The sequence below is a fragment of the Microcebus murinus genome, chromosome 15 (genome assembly GCF_040939455.1).
Source record: "Microcebus murinus isolate Inina chromosome 15, M.murinus_Inina_mat1.0, whole genome shotgun sequence".
NCBI lineage: Eukaryota > Metazoa > Chordata > Mammalia > Primates > Cheirogaleidae > Microcebus > Microcebus murinus.
The window spans coordinates 44,527,300-44,546,510 of record NC_134118.1 but is presented as its reverse complement, the minus strand read 5'-3'; the positions used below and the strand labels follow the sequence as shown (position 1 = coordinate 44,546,510).

At 36.6% G+C, this 19,211-nt stretch overlaps 1 protein-coding gene across 9 annotated transcripts in view; it reads right to left on the bottom strand.

Moving 5' to 3' along the window:
- INPP4B (inositol polyphosphate-4-phosphatase type II B) overlaps positions 1-19,211 on the bottom strand; it is a 687,065-nt gene that overhangs the window by 335,719 nt on the left and 332,135 nt on the right. For 7 of the 9 annotated variants that reach the window (XM_076010603.1, XM_076010602.1, XM_076010607.1 and 4 more), the window contains 2 exons: positions 12,496-12,705; positions 10,573-10,617 (listed from right to left, as the gene is read on the bottom strand). In XM_076010603.1, coding sequence (XP_075866718.1) covers positions 10,573-10,617; positions 12,496-12,586 — 136 coding nt within the window. In that variant the 5' untranslated portion in view covers positions 12,587-12,705. Of the gene's footprint in view, positions 1-10,572; positions 10,618-12,495; positions 12,711-19,211 lie in introns of all 9 variants that reach the window. The other 2 variants (XM_076010604.1, XM_076010606.1) reach the window with 1 other exon arrangement.

The window sequence follows — 19,211 nt, the reverse complement described above, 5'->3', positions numbered from 1 at the left end:
GAACCTTGTAAGGGTAAGGTAAATCATGATACCTATCCCATTTTACAGATGAGGAAACACTAGTAAGTTGGTGTTACACCAATTCTTAGTAGTGAGATACATTGTCTCCCTACTCAGGCTCAACTTTAGCCTAGAATGTCAATCCATTTATATTAGTTGCCTTTATTTTATTGTTGTGCTCTTGCTAAATGGTCATTCTGAAAAATACCCTTAAAAGCACTGCTATTTATCTGATGTTGTCAAAATTGAAATAGCTCAAAGAAAGATTCATTGGGAAGGCTCTTGTCTATGCAAACTCTACACAGGTAGACAATTATTAGGAGGACGACCTACCTACAAAGTCCTCTTTGTCCAGCTCTGCATAGCCTGAGCCTTCTCTAAGTTTCATCTAGCATAGCCTTGGAGACACTCAGACTTAATTCATCATGACACTAAATATAATTTGGTAGTAATCAAAGAATGTTTAAAGATGTGTTCATTTAGAATTTTAAAACAAGTTCCTAACATATATGCAATAATTGTAAAATATTTCAAGAGGATTTCTAGAGCTTTAATTTATTTTAGAGTGGGATTATAAATAGAAAAGAGGGAAATGTGAATGTGCATTAAATACATCACCTTGGAAAATGAGCTCTAAGATTTTATGTATTCAGGACAAGGGAGCATGCTTGTCCTGAATTGTCTCTTGTCTTTCTTCTGAACCAACTAAAATCCTGCTCATTCTTCAAGACCTGATCCAAATACTTCTTCCTCTAAGATGCTGTTTGTGGTGCCACAGTTATATTTAATCTATATTGCTCAGTGCTTCCCTAGTTCTTGGCTTATGCCTTCCTTTTGCCTTTGTTACAATCTACCTGGACTTATAATAGGTGTTTATCCTCACCACCTCCTGGAAATTCCTGGGCAGAAAGAATCAATCAGGAAGGGGGGTGCAGCATGATACTTAAAAGCAGGAGCTTTAGAATAAGGCAAAACTAAACTTGAATTCTATTCCTTAACTTCTTTAGAAAATTGACCTTTGGGGATCTAAGATTCTTTATCTGCCCAGTGAAGATAATATGAGAGAGCACTCTCTAGACTCAGACTTCTGGGTTCAAATTTTGGGCGCATTACTTTACCTATTCATGTCTAAGTTTCCTTACCTGTAGAACAAGGATGATAATAGAGCAATTACTCATAATAAAATCATAAGAATTCAAGTACTCTATGCAAATTATTTAGAACAGCATATGGCAAACAACTATGCACTCAATGTTAGTCATTTTTCACATTATTATCCTGTAGAGTTGTGGTGAAGAATACATGACATCCTGTTTAAAAACAGTTAATCTAAGTGCATAGTATATGTTATAAAAATGGTAGTTGTTCCTGGGATCTCACAGTACTTTGGACAATAATACCTTGTCTTTAGAAGGTACCCAGAAAATGGTTGTTGAGTGGAAGGCAATGTTTTATAAGGGATGTATTTTACTGTTAGAATAAAGAAAATGGTAATCAATTTATACTGAGGCAACAAAATAAAGTAAGCACAGGCCTTGTCTAAGTCTTAGCAGTTGCTAATCTCATTGCTCTGAAGATCATCTTGCATCTTATAGGAAGTCATATTTTTATCAATACATTAAGTGCAAAAATATACCTCTGTGTTTGGTATTCCCTCAGCTGGCTCAGCATACCATGTAGAAGGTAAAAATACTAAGAAAGATGTACTAAAATTCTCTATTCTCCCCCTGGAGTTTTTAAAAAGTTAGAGCTTTATAATCATTTATAGAACACAGACCAGCAAGAGAGTAGAAGTGTGAATACAGGAGAGAATTGGTTAAGTTGGGCCTCCTAAGATTTTTTTTCTTTTAGCAAAATGTGTAAAACAATGTCTGATTTGTAGCAATTCATAAAGTATGAATGAACTTGACCTATAGGTTAATGAAGGACCTTGCCAGCTATAAATGCTGTGTCTGTAAAGAGTTGAGACTTCCTTGTACAGCTTGTCAATTTGGGCAGATTTCTATCCACTTTTAAATAGCAACACAAAAAACTGATCACATGATTTCATAATCTTTTTTTCTAACTAAGCTATATAGTGGCTTGTTCTAAGAATTCCAGAATCAGTACATATCATTTAATACATGATCCAACAGAAGAACAAAGTATTTAGAATCAGCACACTCCTGGACAAAGCCTTAACAACCAAAGAGGATAGTCACTTCTTATTTGCAGCAGCTGTAATATGTGAAGTAACCTACCTAAGGACATCTTGTCATTGTAGCAGGACATAATGTGATAAAAGTGAATTTTAATCATTGAACTCTAGGATGGTGCACACCATTTACCTGGTGCAGGTGTACAGGGGTTGCATATCTACCAGTCATTTCTTTTTAATCCTCCACTTCCATCAGCAGAGCAGCGCTTCTACAAGTGTTATACTTCACTTTGTCTGTTTAGTCACATTATGTATGGCATGACTAATATGTCTTACAGAGTGAATGTGAAGTTAATTTTCCGTAAAAACACAAGGAATCTGGAATTTTTCTATACATACTCCTACTCCCAAGGACCAGGAAGTAGATGAATCAAGAATCCTACTTGAGAAGAACACTATTTTTATTTTCCTTCTAGAAAGACAATCTGACTGGCCTTTATATACGTAGCTTGTGTATTAATCGATAAGTATTTATTGTGTGTCTTTGTGTGTTGTGAATTTGGAGTCTGCTTACATTGCTCTCCTGATCTAGAATGTGGTTCCTCTTTTCTCTACATATTCTAATTCTGTTTTCTTCCCTCAAAAATGCTTTTAGTCAGTCTTCTTTAGTAAGCCTTTCTGACTACTCCTTCTCATACGATTTTTATTCTTTATGCAATCTATAATATTCTTAGAGACCCTAAGAAATAGCTTAGCCCTTAACTGTCTTTTATTGATTTCAGGAGTCATAGTTTGACTTCTCTAATTCTACCATGAGCTAACTTAAGGAAAGAGCAAAATTTTACTTCTTCAGATATGCTACTTTTCTTGTTCATCATATTCAGGTTATTTATTGAAGACAACAACACCAATTATGAAATTTATATGGGTATATTCCAGAAACTTTGGAAGATAGATGAAAGCATTACAAAGGAAATGAAAATTCTACCAATCTGTGAGAACTGCAGTTAAAGACACTCCTGTCTTCCAATCTTGTTCTCTTGCACAAACACATACAGTTACGTGAGGGTCATATTGTGCATCTATTTTGTTATAATGCGTTAAAACCTTTTATATTCTCTGGTGTGATAAAATACCCTTTTGACAGATGATTTTTAATGACAGCCTAGTATTCCATCTTAAGAATGTATGTTTCACTCTAGAAATTAAACAATAACTTATGCTTATCGACTCTGAGTTGGGGATGAAGTACAATGGCCTGTATGTTCCTGCATCCCTCCTGAATCTGATGTATTAGGAGAAAGCCAAGAAATGAAATGATGAAACAGGAATAAAGAGGGTTAACTATGGTGGAAAACATATGATGTATGATCATATTCTAGAGATAACTCTGATGTATTTCTACATCGCCTACTATTGATTTTTATTTGTGGTAATTTTTGCTATATTAGCATAAAATTATAGCAGTTAACATAGATTTATATCCATTTTAGAGAAAACTGAAAAATTAAGGCTCTGTTAAATAATTTGAATCTCAGATTACTCCTGTTTTATGTACTAATAAAACCCACAAGGGAAGGCTCAGTACATTTTAAATTCATAGGAAAAAAGTCTCTGGAAGAAAATTATTCTGTGCACTAATACACTGATTCTTAAAAGATAAAACATCTCCACAAAAAGAAAAAGACATAAAGATTGGTTGGCTTCAAATCCCAAGTCTCCCTCTTCCTTTCTCAATACAGGCTCAACAGCCTCAATCACCAGGCCTGATCTTGTTAGCCAGAGAGCTGGGGCCCACGTGAGGCTGAAAGTGAGGGGGAAACACAGGAGGCAGGAATAAGGTCTTGCTGGCTCAGCATCTAGTCTATCCTGCAGCTGTTCTGCTCTGACCTTGGCATTCTAGCAGCCCAGCTAATGGTCCTTCACTATCCTGCCATTTCCCCTGTGGCTCTTTTTACTTCAAGACCAGACCAACTTGTCACCTGGTCTCATGCCTAGTCAAACCAGCAACCTAATTTACTACCCTTGAACACCAGTATTTCCAGGACTCTCTTACTTGCTGTTTAAATATCTACCACAGCTTTCTCCTCCTGCTTAGAAAGTTACCTGAGTCTACGTTTCAGTCTAAATAATTTCCAAATCAGTATCTACACACCCTGCATAAACATCTGGAGGCTTTCTTTGCAATCTGTATCTAAAATAGTCCTTCTTCCCCTTTTTCCCCCAAGCCAACTACCTCTCCCTCAAGCATGCTCGCTGTTTTTCTGTCTACATAGAGCTTAACAGTGTCTGGAATTATTTTATTTATAGGCTTTCTATGCCTCTGCCAATATACATTGTATGAATAAATTGCTTGTGCTTGTTAAAGATTTCACTCTAGCTTCCATGTCCCCATTCCTAACATAATCAACCCCAAGGCTTGTTGAAAATATGTACAAAAAGTGTCTTTTGTTATTCCCTGTGTCTGATCATTCGGCTTCCATTGAGTATCAGCCATCAATGTATAAAATAATTTCAAGAACATGGCTTCTCAATGTCAAATAAAGAAACTAAGGACTGCATGCAAACACACACATGCCATTGTTTCCTATGTATTTAATAGATATTTGTACCTATTGTTTGGGATTTATGATATACGTGCTATACACATAATACTAAGAAAACATACTCTAATAAACATTCTATTGACTCTAGAGTTAACAAATGAAAGCACATGGCAATCAACATTATAATCAGTCAAAAATAATTTATAGAATAATAAAGTCAAATAAAGTCAAAATAATTCACAGAAATTTACTTTGTATCTTTGTCAAAAATAGCCTTTTTTAAACATTTTCCATAATGGTTTCCATAAAGAAATGTACCAAGATCTTAAGAAATGATCTCTCTTCTTAAATGCCAGCTTGGCTGAAATGAAAACAATTTTATTAAACCATAAACAAAATCAGTGTTCTCTTAGGTTTTTAATTATTCCTTTCTTTGGAAAAGTAAAAAGGGTATTGCTACACTCAAAGAAACAAAAATTATGGAAGCAGAATTGCAGTTGTAAGAGTGAATTATTTAATTTAAATGCAGTCAACTATTAGAAATATAGTTAACAATGGACATGAGATACTCATTTTTTCAGTACATGCTTATCTTGTGCTATTAAGACATTTTTAGCCAATTAGCTTGCTCAATTGACTAAGCATCTCCTACCTCATTTACTTGAATAAAGATGTAGCAGAGGACTGCAGCAAGATGTAATGATTTTATAGCAACACAAGACAAGACAAGCAAATCCTCAATGGAAAAAGCAAAGCAATATGACACCTAGCAAAATGATTAGTGTGGCTGTTTTCCCAGTTTAAAAATCAAGGCCATTGAAATTACCAAATTATTTTAATACTTTGGTAAACAGTAGAGAGTCAAAATATAAAAAATTTAGTTAGGAAATTAGGTGGGAAAAGCCCCCTGCCTTGTCATATTTCTTTTTACTAGAATTTGTTCTTGTTTTACTTCTGATTAACAAATATGCACATTCTTAAACAATGATAAGAATACCTAAGAATCTATTATTCTCTCATTATTTGTTATGAAATAAATAGAAGCTACTCATATAATAGGTGAAGTTGAAGGATTTGTGAGATTAAAAAAACTGAAAGAAAAAAATGCCAAAAATATAAAATAAAACCTGCAAGGGTTTAGCTGTAATGTCCTTGAAAGAGTAGTTATTTAAAAAAAAAATTCTTCAAGAAATAGTACAGTTGAAGATCTTAAAGTACTAAGAAGGATAACAGTTTAGGGACTGTATCTTCTAGGATCAACAATACAATTCCCTGAAGACTCTAAATAACTCTCTTTAGTAAACTTTTGTTCACTCGTCAAGCATTTCTTACCAATTGATAAGATGAAATTATCTGTTAAGAATTCTAGTGTATTTTTTGAATAAAAATAGAAAAATAAAATTGAAGATTTCTTGAACTAGAAGAACATTATTATGAATAAATTCTCAAAGCTGCTAATCTCTTAAATCTGTGAATCAAAACCAGAAATATAAGTGATGACAGCATGGCTACTGAGCTTGACTGGGCTTTCAAAACAAAGGGCATAGTTAGGTCATTGAACAAGACAGATTTTAATTTTTTTATTTCAAAATATTAAGGGGCACAAATGTTTCTGTTTACATGGATCACTTCTGTAATGCTTGAGTAATGGCTTTATAAGTGTGTCCATCACCCAGATAGTATTCATTGTACCTGTTAGGTAGGCATTTGCCATCCCCTGATCCTCTCTACCTCCTGCTTGATTTCCACTGAGTTTTACTTCCCTGTGTGCATGTGTGCTTATTGGTTAGTTCCAATTTAATAGTGAGTACATGTGATGTTTGTTTTCCCAGTCTTTAGATATTTCACTTAGGATAGTGGTCTCCAGTTCCATCCAAATTGTTGCAAAAGGCATTAATTCATCATTTTTTATGGCTGAGTAATAGTCCATAGTATACATATACCACATTTTGTTAATCCACTCATGCACTGATTGGCATTGGGTTGTTTCCAAATTTTTGCAATTGTGAATTGTGTTGCAATAAACATTTGAGTGCAGGTGTCTTTTTGAGAAAATGACTACTTTTACTTTGGGCAGATACCCAGGAATGGGATTGCTGGATGATATGGTAGGTCTACTTTTAGTTCTTTGAGGAATCTCCATACTGTTTTCCTTAGAGGTTGTATTAATTTGCAGTCCCATCAACACTGTATAAGGGCTCCTTTCTATCTGCATCCATGCCAGTATCTATTGTTTCTGGACTTTTTAATAAAAGCCATTCTTACTGGGGTAAGGTGATATTGCACTGTGGTTTTAATTTGCATTTTCCTGATAATTAGTGATGTTGAACATTTTTTCATGTATTTATTGGTCATTTTCTATCCTCTTTTAATGATCTTCTGTTCATATCTTTTGCCCACTTTTTAAAGGGGTTGTTTTTTTCTTACTAATTTGCTTGAGTTCTTTGTAGATTCTGGTTATTAGCCCTTTATCAGATATATATTAGGTTATTAAGTATGAAATGTTCGGTTTCCTTAAGTACTAAATTTGATAGTTGATGCATCTGAATTTCACTTTGACACTTCTTGTTTTGTTTTTATTGTGAAGGTACATCCTCATTCTTTCAAACACACAGTTTGGCTTGTGATTATCTTTCAAACTTTTTAGAGCAATTTTTGTGAAACCATGGATAAGTCAAAAATTCGTGTTATTTTTTAATATGAGTTCTGTCACGGAAGCAATGTAGCACAGACAGCCTGAAATATCAATGAAGTGTTTGGGAAGGATGTGGCTAATGAAGGCATAGTACATTGGTGGTTTGAGAAGTTCCATTCTGCTGATTTTAATCTTGAAAATGAGCCGCGTGGGCGACCTGAGACCAAGGTAGATGATGATGAGCTGAAATCTGTAGTAGAAGCAAATCCATCTCAACCTACGCATGAATTAGCAGTGAGGTTTGACGTTACTATTCCAACAATGTCCGACGTTGGAAGCAAATGGGCAAGGTAAAGAAGCTGGATAGATGGGTTCCACATGAATTAAAGGAGAGGCTGAAGAGAAATCTTCTCGAAGCTTGCCTTTCTTTGCTGTCACAACATAAAGGCAAATGATTTCTACATTGTATTGTTATGTGCGATGAAAAATGGATTCTTTTTGACAATCGCAAGTGTTCAGCACAATGGTTGGATAAAGATGAAGTGTTGAAACACAATCCCAAACCAAATATTCATCAAAAAAAGCTAATGGTGCCTGTTTGGTGGTCCAGCGCTGATATTATCCACTGCAGCTTTATGAGACTTGGTCAATCTATTCCAGTGGATGCCTACTACAGCCAATTGGATGAAATGATGAGGATGCTTGTGATTAAATAGCTGATATTGGTTGATAGAGACAGATTAATACTCTTCCAAAATAATGCTTAACCACATGTCACCCAAACAACACTGCTCAAACTACAGAAGCTGGACTTGGAAACTGTCATCCACCGTATTCACTAGCCCTTACAACAACTGATTACAACTTCTTCCAGGCCACCAGGGAGGGGCTGAAGTGCCCCACCAAGCCAGAAAGTCTGTTTCTGGGGATTGGGACATCAGAGATTCACAATCTGGCTGTCAGGTGTGGGTTTCACTCTTTTCCTCCCTCCCCTGCCCCTCAGTGTTCTTCTAGCGTCTGTCAGTAGAGAAGAGCCCAAACCAACCAAGCTCCCCACCCAGCATCTCACCCTGAGCCGAGAGTGCGCCCTTCCAGTGAGGGAGGGGTGCTCCACCAGTGTGCTGCAGCTCAGACCCACACTGCACTGTTCTCTCAGTTCTGCCCACGGGGGCTCCCTTGCCTTCCTAGATTAGTTCACAAATCTCCCCTCTGTGTCCCCAAGCAACGTGATCCAGTCCTGGGGGCATAGGGTCTGGCCTGTGAGCCTGTCCCCGAGTACCCAAAGACCAATCCCTGACCGTGCCAGGGAGAAGTGTGCTGTCCCCAAGTTGCCTGTGGGATGCTCAAGCAGGTTTGGTGTCCCTCCACTTCGGGGTGTGCACTGCTCTGATGAAGCATCTGGGAAAGCAGCACTGGGGTTGGCCAGTGAGCAGGAGGCTCACAGTCCAAGCACCCCTGAGCTCACTATATGCTTTTAAGAGGAAAGGTTTGAGCTGCACTCTCTGTGGAAGCCTCCATGTGGTGTGTGCATCAACAGAAGGGAAACAGCCTCTCCTGAGAGGCCTGGCTCAGTCTTCTCTCATGGGCTATGGGTAGAGGATGGGCAGGGAAGGAGAAGAGTCTGAATGGAGGACAGCTAGCACTCTGGTGGTCTCGGCAGGTTATTTTAATTGAAATAGAAGATAAGTATTTGGGCTGTCTCTTGAAAGCCGGCCACTATGTTTACCTAACAATCTCTTCTCCAGTTGCTTCTGTCTCCTTCACATTTCTCTTTCTCCAGCATACAAACAATAAAGTTTTATTTATGCTTTGAAATATACCAACTCACTCTAGAAAATATGCATTTTTACCCTTTTGAAGGGTAAAAAATGAGTTTCTTGTCTTAAAAATGAAAGATGGATAGATGAAGTTTCAAGTAGCAAAATTTATAGTCAATGAGTCAAAAGGTGCCTAGGCTTCCCTTTGCTCCTCAGCTGTTTCTACTAATATATCCTATATTATCTGAAAGCTCTTTAGAAAAAGAAAGAATAGCTTTATTCATGTTACCATGGAAGTTTCTTGAGTTATCACATTTCTGCCTATTTCTTAATAGCTGGGAAAATTAAAAATCTAAAATATTTAATTTATTGAACCTTTTAGCTGCCTTTATAATAAAAATAAAATGTCCAAAATATAAATTGCATACAATTATTGTCTCAATAAGTTATACTTCAAAATGAAATATTTTGAGTAAAGTATATAAATTTGAAGCAAAATTAATAAAAATGTATATTCTCAAGAAATTGGAAATTCCAACCACTAAAATGCAATATAATATATGTTTATATCTCTTTTTGCCCCCAAAACTTTAGAAAACATGTATATTAATAAGATTGACACTAAAATATAGCTGATCTTTATATATAAAATTGAATATGTGCATATGTTAGTTGATAAAACCTAGTTAATAATAATATATATATATCTGCCCCTTTAAAATAGTTCAGAACTATGAGAGAATAAAAAGACCTCTTTATATAGTTCATATGAACCATATTTTTACCCTCTTTAAATAACTTTTTGCAACTAATTTCCTAATAGTATTTTTGCAGTCATACTTGATTCAAATATAAAGCAGTTTCCACTCATTAAGTAGTGGACCTATCTCAGAGTGCACATTTTGAAAGCATCTTTGGACAAAGTTACAAATTTCTACATGTGACATATTGTTAGAGTTGCTTAAGCCAGCCAAAGCTTGGATTTAAAGTTAAATTCTCAAAGGGCAAGGATCTGTTCATAAAATCAACATGGAATAGTCAGGGGATGCTTTTGGGTAAGACAGAAAGGGGCAAGGATCCTGTAAATGTCATGAAGGAACACAATGGGAAATGACATGTGTCTAGAATCCACCCCCAGGAGTAGAAAATTAGACAAACAGATTTCTAGAAACATTGGTTAGCAACAAAATGTAGCCACGACGTTAGAACGACTGATGGTCATAAAATTTATGGTCAGCAGACCTGGTTGAAAAGCAAAACTTTATCATCACTGAACCCTAAATCCTTAGGCAGCAGACTAATCTATGCAGCAACTCTGATTTTTCAATTTATAAACTGGGGGGAACTAACACCTATCTCATAGAATGAATTTTTTTAATAGAACATTGCTCATAAAAGTTTGTAAAACATGTAACAATATAAGAAATGTATGTACAACTTGTAAACTATTGAGCAAATTCTTATACTGATTGATACGAATAAGGTGGAATTTCTTACCAAGGATGAATTCCAACTGTGGTTCATTTGGAGTCTTCTGAATACCTATAAATAAGAAGTACACACTCAGGTTTTAAAAAATTTAAATCATCATCAAGAATATGATAATATATATTACTATGCTTCACTCTGACCAGAATGAATAAATACATTATTTGGTAGAATGGATAAACTTGGTTAATCAGCCTTATAAGGTCCAAGTTCTCAGGGCAGGGCATAATAAAAGTAGCAAAACTAGATGTGACAAGATTTGATTGGTCTTTTTAGCTATTTGGCCATCAAGAAACTAAGAAAAAGTGTTTTTGTAAGCCATGACAAATATAAAACATATATTTCAACAGTGGCTGTTTCTTTTGGATGCACGTAGACAGAGGTGAGGCCTTTCAAAAGAACTACCTCACCAAAATATTCCCTTTAAATGGATTTTCCTTTCAAGCCACTCTGACCTGCTGTAAATAGTACATTATTAACTAAATTGGTATCTCTGGCTAGGTTATAGTGCTAGTTTCCCTGATAATTTATTGGTAGCTCAAATCAACAGTTTGTTAAATATTTCCTTTCCTTTCAGTACTAATGTTTAAAAACTATAAAAACTATAAAAACAACACGAGTAAATTATTTAAGATGAAGTGAGAGGGAAAGTGAGTCTGAGAACAAAGGTATGGAAATGGGAACATTTAATGGTTAGAAGGTAGAATGATCAGGTTGTAGGAAGTGATAATGTTGTAGGTAGGTGGATGCACTGGGTGTATGAATGAAATGTCACCTTGTTACAGCTCAGGAGTGGCCAAAAGAAGCCAAATGAAAATTAATGAAAAAGTTAACCATTTGGCAATAAATGAAAGAATATTATAAAAATACTATCCTTGCTTATTTTCACTGGTGTATTCATCAGATATTATTTAAATTTACTGGTATTTGGTCGCTAATACATTTTTAGAATGACCTTATTGAATAAAAATCATCTGTTTTTTTTATTCACAGTGTTAGCATTTTTTTTGCACAATTACTGTATATTTTTTCTCTTGCTGGCATTTAACAATTATATGGTTAACAATTTCTGATTTTCCAAGAGAGGTTAGAGTGACAATCATTAGGTAGGTCTTTGTGAACTTCAAATGTCTGGATTTTTAAAAAAGGTTATTAACAATTAACTCTGCTGTAAGCTCTGACAACCAAAGTTCTCAAAAATGCATCCAACCAATGCCATTTTCTAGAGATTATTTTTGTAATGTAAATTAAATGAGAAGGTTAGGCGTATAATTGTCTGAAAAGGCAAGAAAAAGACATAATTCATGCCAAACAATAAAACCCAAACCCTAGAATTTTAAGCATGAGAGAAAACATACAATTTTTTTAATGATTTTTAATGGCTTGAGTAGCACAAAAACCAATCCTATGTTCAAATGCAAATCTTGGCAAAACCTTCATGCTCGCTCTTTAAATGTGACTTAGCACTCTCTGGTATGGCAATGGCAGTCTGAGCTTTTAGTGTAACCATGTTTTCCTAATGCTTTCAACTTAATAACTTTTGGCTTTAAAGAGGAAAGTTCTATGGTCCAAAAAATAATCCCACATATGATTATATAAATGCCAAGTAGAAAATGTTCTTAAACAGTATTAGTGTCTAGGTGTACTTAAAAAGTATTTATTAGTGTGTCTTAGTATATATTCAAAAACTTTGATTCTAATCCTTGATATTTAACCATTTCATGGACTATCATCTATCTCACCCAAGGTAAAAGATAAGAGGCACAGTGAACACTCACAATACCAAAGTAAATAGTGCAAAGGAAAACTATTTGGGCAATCTCATGCCATTTGTTAGAACCCATGTTTCTGCAAATGCACCTGTATATGTGTGTTTAGTTGACACAATCTGCATCTTCAGAGAGTCAGAGGGAGGGCCACACACATACTTACTTGTGAACTGGGAGTCCCCAGTATCATTTGCCTGGGCTGCAGGAAGAAAGTGCTGGCCTTCCTCTGATGTCCCTTCCTCTTTGATTTCCATGATCTACGTTCACAGTTGTTTAATTTCCAAGTTTTCTTTTCCAAATGTCACTTCCAGTGATTTCTGGTTCAATGTAGATGTAGCTTCACACTAAAGACCTGATATCCCACTCTGAAATTCTGTGCTTAGGAAACATCAAGAGTAAAGATGTCAGTTACCTAGGATTTCAGTATAAAGCTAAGAATTAAAGGTAGGCAGAGACTACAACTACATTTGAATAAAATTACTTCCTGCCTATTCCACACATACTTTCAGGACCAATTCACACAGTTAATGCACCATAAACTCTGGGTTAAATAGGTATTCTCCAAGCAATTATTATATGGTCATATGAAGGACTTCTAAATCTTGAAAGGTATATTCTTTCTCCTCTAGTTCATTCTATAAGATAGCAGATAGCTACAGAGGCTGCTAACTTAATATGCACCTAATTTAGCAGCAAGAGCATATAGCATCTTGTCAAGGCATTAACACATTTTGCCAAGTGAATATTACTATTCATTCCTTCCATTAAAATTGCCCTTTATGCTCATCTCTCCATCCACCCTTGTTAGAACATTATTCCTGGCCACATAAAAATAATTTGGCATGACACTCTTCTTCCAAGATGAGCCAACAGGTTGTATAGGGGAGTTTCCAACCTCATTATTACCCATGGAATCTCTCGCTGCTCTGCCTGATAAAGGTTTAATTGTTTAATGATTGGGGTATATGGTGAAAAGAATGAATAATTAGTCTAAAAAGCTAAATCTCAAGGGAAAATGAAAGCAATAGCAAATTGATGAAAATCAGCATGAGGAAAGAAAGTCTCTCCAAGAATTTAATACCCTGTTATATAGACAGCCTCAAATAGTTACAAATTCATTTTGATATTTAGAATGATATACATGACCAAGAACGAATTTTTAAAAAATCAATGTTGTTTTAAATAAAGTTACCAGTTGAATTAAAATGTACAAAAATCTTTAAATGTCTGCCCAATGCTGTTTAATGAAATAGCAGCAATTGAGTTGGGTTCGGAATACTGATACGGTCTCAAACTTTACAAATCAGCAGCTACATTCTTTTCTGTTCTTAGGAAAGTGGCTTCATTTATAATTCAGCTCTAGTTTTTAAAAATCATCTGGCAAAAATTAAATCCAGATAGCATCTTGAATCTTTAGAAAATGCTATAATAAAGTGTTGGATAAATACACATTGGTTTCTAAGAATACAACCAAGAATACTTTTTGGGGTAAAGTGCTATTGCATCATCAGTTAGACCAAATCCATCAATTTGAAAATTATGTTTTGAATTAAGATAAGGTAATGCTTCTGAATTTTTTTGATTATTAAATTTATAAGTCTTTTTTGATAAGGACATACATATTAATTGCACCACATTCTCCCAAGGATTAATGCTAACAGTGAGATAACATCTGTAGCAGACTGCAATGCATGTGTGACTTGGATATAAGGACTATATAATTTGTTAATTTTATTTCTTGAGCAAAGACTAATCCACAATCCTGGTCAGTCATCTTAAAAACTGAAAAGAAGACTTCAGTGAGGCAGTATGAATGAATTTTGGTAAAATAACTCTTCAGCTCATTAATGGTGAATGATTAATGAAATAAATGTCAACTCTGTGTGTAGGTGTGGGTGTACTTGTGTAATTTGGGGGCGAGAGGAGAAGACTAAAGTAAGATGTTTATAAAAGTCATTAACATTGTCCCATTTTAAGCATACTATCTCATTCAAAACTAGTTCACTAACTGAAAATAACCCCCATTATAAAGACAATGGAGCCAACAATACACAGCAAGGATTATGCGACAACCTCTTGAGATTCTACTTTTATCCATTCTATCTTTGTCTCATTGAGAACAAATTTAAGATTTGGTACTTGTTACCAAAGCACATGCTTCAGAAGGAATCAATGACAAAGCTGTAGAAAACAACTGCCATTTCTCACTGGTAAATATAGACTTTACCTATGGTTGTGGTTAGGTACAACAGTTCATTTTCTATGTCTATTTGGAAATTTTTTTGGTTTGGCAATCATGCACAAGAATAGATTGTGGTTGTTGCTTACCACAGGTATATTAAAAGAGACAGCTTTTAAGTATAGTGCAAATTAGTCCAGTTCTCATGTCTTTTGTCCCACACAGAAGAACTGTACACCAATGGTCATAATATTCAGAAAATACTTTTGGTTCTCTTCCCTTTACTCAAGGATAAGAGGTGACTGATAGTTATAGTTAACATGTTTAATTAAACAATATTTCTCACTCATGACTGCAGTAATAGATATTTGTTAATATTTTGTACACTTCACATTTTATTTATTTATTTTTATTATTTATTTATTTATTTTTGAGACAGAGTCTCATTCTATTACCTGGGCTAGTGGGAAGTGGTGTGATTATAGCTCACTGCAACCTCAAATCCCTGGACTGAAACAATCCTACTGCCTCAGCACTCCCCACCAAGTAGCTGGGACCATAGGCGCACACCACCACACTTGGCTAATTTTTTTTTCTTTCTATTTTTTTGTAGAGACAGTGTCTCACTCTTGCTCAGCCTGGTCTCAAACTCCTGGCCTCAAGGGATCCTCCAGCCTCAGCCTCCCAGAATGCTAAGATTACAGGTGTGAGCTACCACACCCGGCCATACTTCACAATTTTAAAGGACAATCTGACAGGCACATAAAATCACACAAGAAGAAGAAGCGATTACTGGATTTTGAAGTAGGGATAGTGAGGAAGCTGAGCTGAGACCTCGCCGGTCAATCTTGGGATACCTGACCAAAGGGATATGGTGCCCCTGCAGCAGAGGTTCTGGCATTAGCTTCACAGATCAAGAAGCAGATAGAGGAATGGCCCAAATTTATTTTATTTAAAATTTATTTTAAATATTTAGAAAATGTTCTAAAGGAAAAAAAGGACATCAGGCACAATTTTAAAAAATAATTAACTTAAGGCAAAGGAAATGAAATTTCAATAGTGAGTATTCTTTCTTCTCATGAATTTCTTGAAATACCTTCTTAGAACTCAATTTGAAAACTTCATGAGTCTTTTTTTAAAAATAAATTTAAATGCTGAAGTGACATAGCCAGAATCAGAGGGAGAGAGAGAAAAAAAGTGAAGATTAAGTAGAAAGGGAGAAGAATGATGGTGCAGGAACAATTCTAGATGATACAATCCACTGTAATGAAAAGAAGGGAAGTGAGTAGACCATGAGGCATGATATGAAGTAGACTATGAGGCATGATATGAGTAGACTATGAGGCATAATATGTTCTCCTCAATGGCCTAATTTTTTTTCTTTTCAAAAAGAAGGCATATGTATGAGCTCAGTATAGGGTAAGATTTTTCAACATAACTTCAAAACCATAGACCATAAAGAAATAGATTAATAAATCTGACTATTTTAAAATGTTCTGTGAGCAAAAGATACCATACAAAGTGAAAAACCAAAACACCTACTGGGAAAATATAGTCATAAAATAGAAGGTCTGGTTTCTATTTAGGATATACAAAGATATAAGGAATTGCTCCCATAATAATCTCAAAAAATAAAAAGCTAAATCATGCATTAAATCATAAACCGTGTAAAAAATACTCTATAGTTCTATACTGCTTGGCGGTACATACACATGAAGTGCATTATAGAAAAATGCACAATAAACCCTAATTTCAGAATAGTTGTGATGTCTGGGAAGGAGGAGGGCCATGGGAGGGAACAAGTGGTCTTCCACTGTATTGGGAAAATTTTATTTCTTAAACTGGGTAACAGGAACAAAACATGTTTTTCTTTATACCTTTATTATATTTCAAATGCTCATTATGAATTTTAAAAAAGGTGGCGTCATATGTTGAGAGGAACTGGCATGGAAGGATAATAGGAGCTTTGAGAAGAAAGGCAAAGTTTTGAGCTGATCTTTATTAATACTGGGTAAAGAACAAGCAAGCACACATGATGGCAGCTGTATGGGTCCAGCTGGGCCTGGAGACCCACAGATTTGGGGGGGGGTCTTAGTCTGACTAGCTGTGTGGCTTTTTCTAGCAGTATCCAGCAGCCCGGAGAAGAAGGATGGTATAGTGGACACAGTGTCGGGATTTTGCCTGCTAGTGCAGTGAGGAAAGGGAGCAGCCTAGAATGCAGTGCTAACAAAGTGACTGAAGGGCCTTTAGGCTGGACTGGGAAATCATTAAAAAAGAAAGATGTAATAATATACCAGGACATGAAAGGAGTATTCATTTCTAAGTGATTTGAAGTTCAGGGTACAGGCATGGGATAAACGGGTGGCTGAAATGGAGTGGTGCTGACAGTCACTAGCAAGACAAAGAAACTATGCATTGAGGATGTCAGATGAGTTACCTCTATGGAAATTGAAATCACCCCAAAGGATCACAGTCAAGGCCTGTGGACCAGGGGAAGAGTATGTGTTTAGGAGAAAAGTCTGCAGGCATCCGGAGTTTGAACAATAAGCATGGTACATAGGAGTGAAAGTGTGGTATAGCCTGACCTCTGTAATCTTAAATGAGGTCACAACAATTTAAGAGGCATCTTGTGGCATTAGGAAAACAGTGGCCCTGCCTCCAGGCTCTGTGGTGTAAGGCCTGCGGACAACATTAGCGCGCAGGCAGCCAGGAGGCAGTGCCTTGTGAGAAAGCCAGGTTCCCACTAAGACTAAGAGACAAAGGGAACATTCTCCAAAGAGGTGGGAGGTGAAAGAGATTGCTTTTCATAGAAACGGAAGGCCCCTCGGACAGTATGCAATATTTTAAAGTGACAAGATCAAGGGAAGATTGAGTCATAGTCAACAAGGCCCATGGCAAAAGCGGATGATGATGTGGTGGGTAAGGACCATGACAGAAGGTGCCTGTGGCGTAGGTGGCATCCTGGGATGACAGGGACACGAGGCATGCTATGATTAGCTGTTCTTGTGTGCTAAATGCACCTCTGCCTAAAGATGTTTCCTGGCCTGTGCAAGCTGAGGGCCAGGCAGGGAGTGTTGGAGGCTTGATGATACTATATACCCGTGGCTTTTGTTTTGGTTTCCACACAGTGCTTAGATACGAAGTGCTGAATGAATTATTATTTCCTATCGATCTCAAAAACAAACAGAAAAGCAAGTCTCCGGTATGCTGATGGTGTGCCTTTCACTGGCTAAGCCACTAAACTTGTTTACTTTACAGTAATGCCTCAAAATTTCTGAAACTGGGACTTCATTTTGGAAAACCAGATATATTTCATTATGCCAAGTCCCTTAAAAACCTTATAAATACTTGGAATTTGCAAGATAGAGTGTGGATGGGCAGTGCTTCTAAGGATCAGCCCAACACTGAATAATGTCAAGAAGAGGTAAAATGCGAAATATTAACATGACCCAGTTGGGGATTGCCCTCTGCCTCCTCTGCTCCCTTCCCCTCACACGAAGCGTGGGAAACACTACGTTGAAGGCTACCATTGTTGTAGGGCAACTACATTCAGAGTTTTGCAACCAGTTTCCTGTGCTTGATAACAGCCATTTGTTCTGATTTGACAGTATTAAAAAATAATAGTAGAGTAAAAAAAAACCCAAAGTGTCAAGAATAATGTCCCCTTTGAGGAAAATGGCATAAATTGTCAATTCTCTATTTTACCTACAATTCTCTATTTTACCTAATTGGAGAAGCCAGGATACAAAAAATTCAAGCATGTATTTAAGGGTCAAAGGTACTCCTGGCTTCTCCTGGGGACCCTGACTAGGTAGAGGATGACTCCTGTCAGAGCACTGGATGAATGAGGGTAGGATAATGTTTCCATCCAGGAAAATCAATTGCATCAGGAGACAACTGAATTCTCCAGGCTGTCAGTATGGTTTCGCTACCAATATGAAATTCAGTGAAGACCTGCTTTGTCACAAGAAGAGTAAAGATGAGAGTTGTCAGGGCTCCGGTTTTATCAAAAATTTGGAAGGCAACCAGTTCAGGTGAAGACTAGCATTGCAACTAGTCAGTGATGTTCTCCTCATGTGTCCCACAGGGAAGCAGCACTGACATGAGACAGAGAAGACACATGGATCTAGGGAGACCAAACAGCAACAGTCTTTAAGGCTTTTGTTACTCAGAACATGGTTCCTGGCCCAGCAGCATCTGCACTACCTAGAAGCTTGTTAGAAATGCAGAACCTTGAGCCACACTCCAGATCGACTAATTTAGAACATGTATTTTAGCGTGATTCTTGAGCACATTTGAGAAACACCACATTAAGGCGTAGGAGACCTCCAGATTCCAGCTCATAAATTGGCAGAGGCGAATAGGGAATTCTGCCAGATAAAGAGCCATTGTGGGATAAAGGCTCATGTTACTTAACAAGACTTTCTAAACTGTTGCCAGGAGCTGTTACGGATCCTGGCCTGGGATTCAGTCTTTCCAGCCATCGATTCGTGTTCTACCATGAGTGCTTCTGGGCTGTCCTGGATTTCACAATCTTGGTTCTCTGTATAGGGTGCTGGACTCCTGCCTACCCTCTTACCCACCTCTTGGTGATGGACCCTTGCCATCGACCAGACCTGACTCAGCCTAGATTCTGTCCCCACTCTTACTCCCTTTCATCTTTGCTCTCCTCAGCATCAGCTCTGCTCCTGGACTCTTGG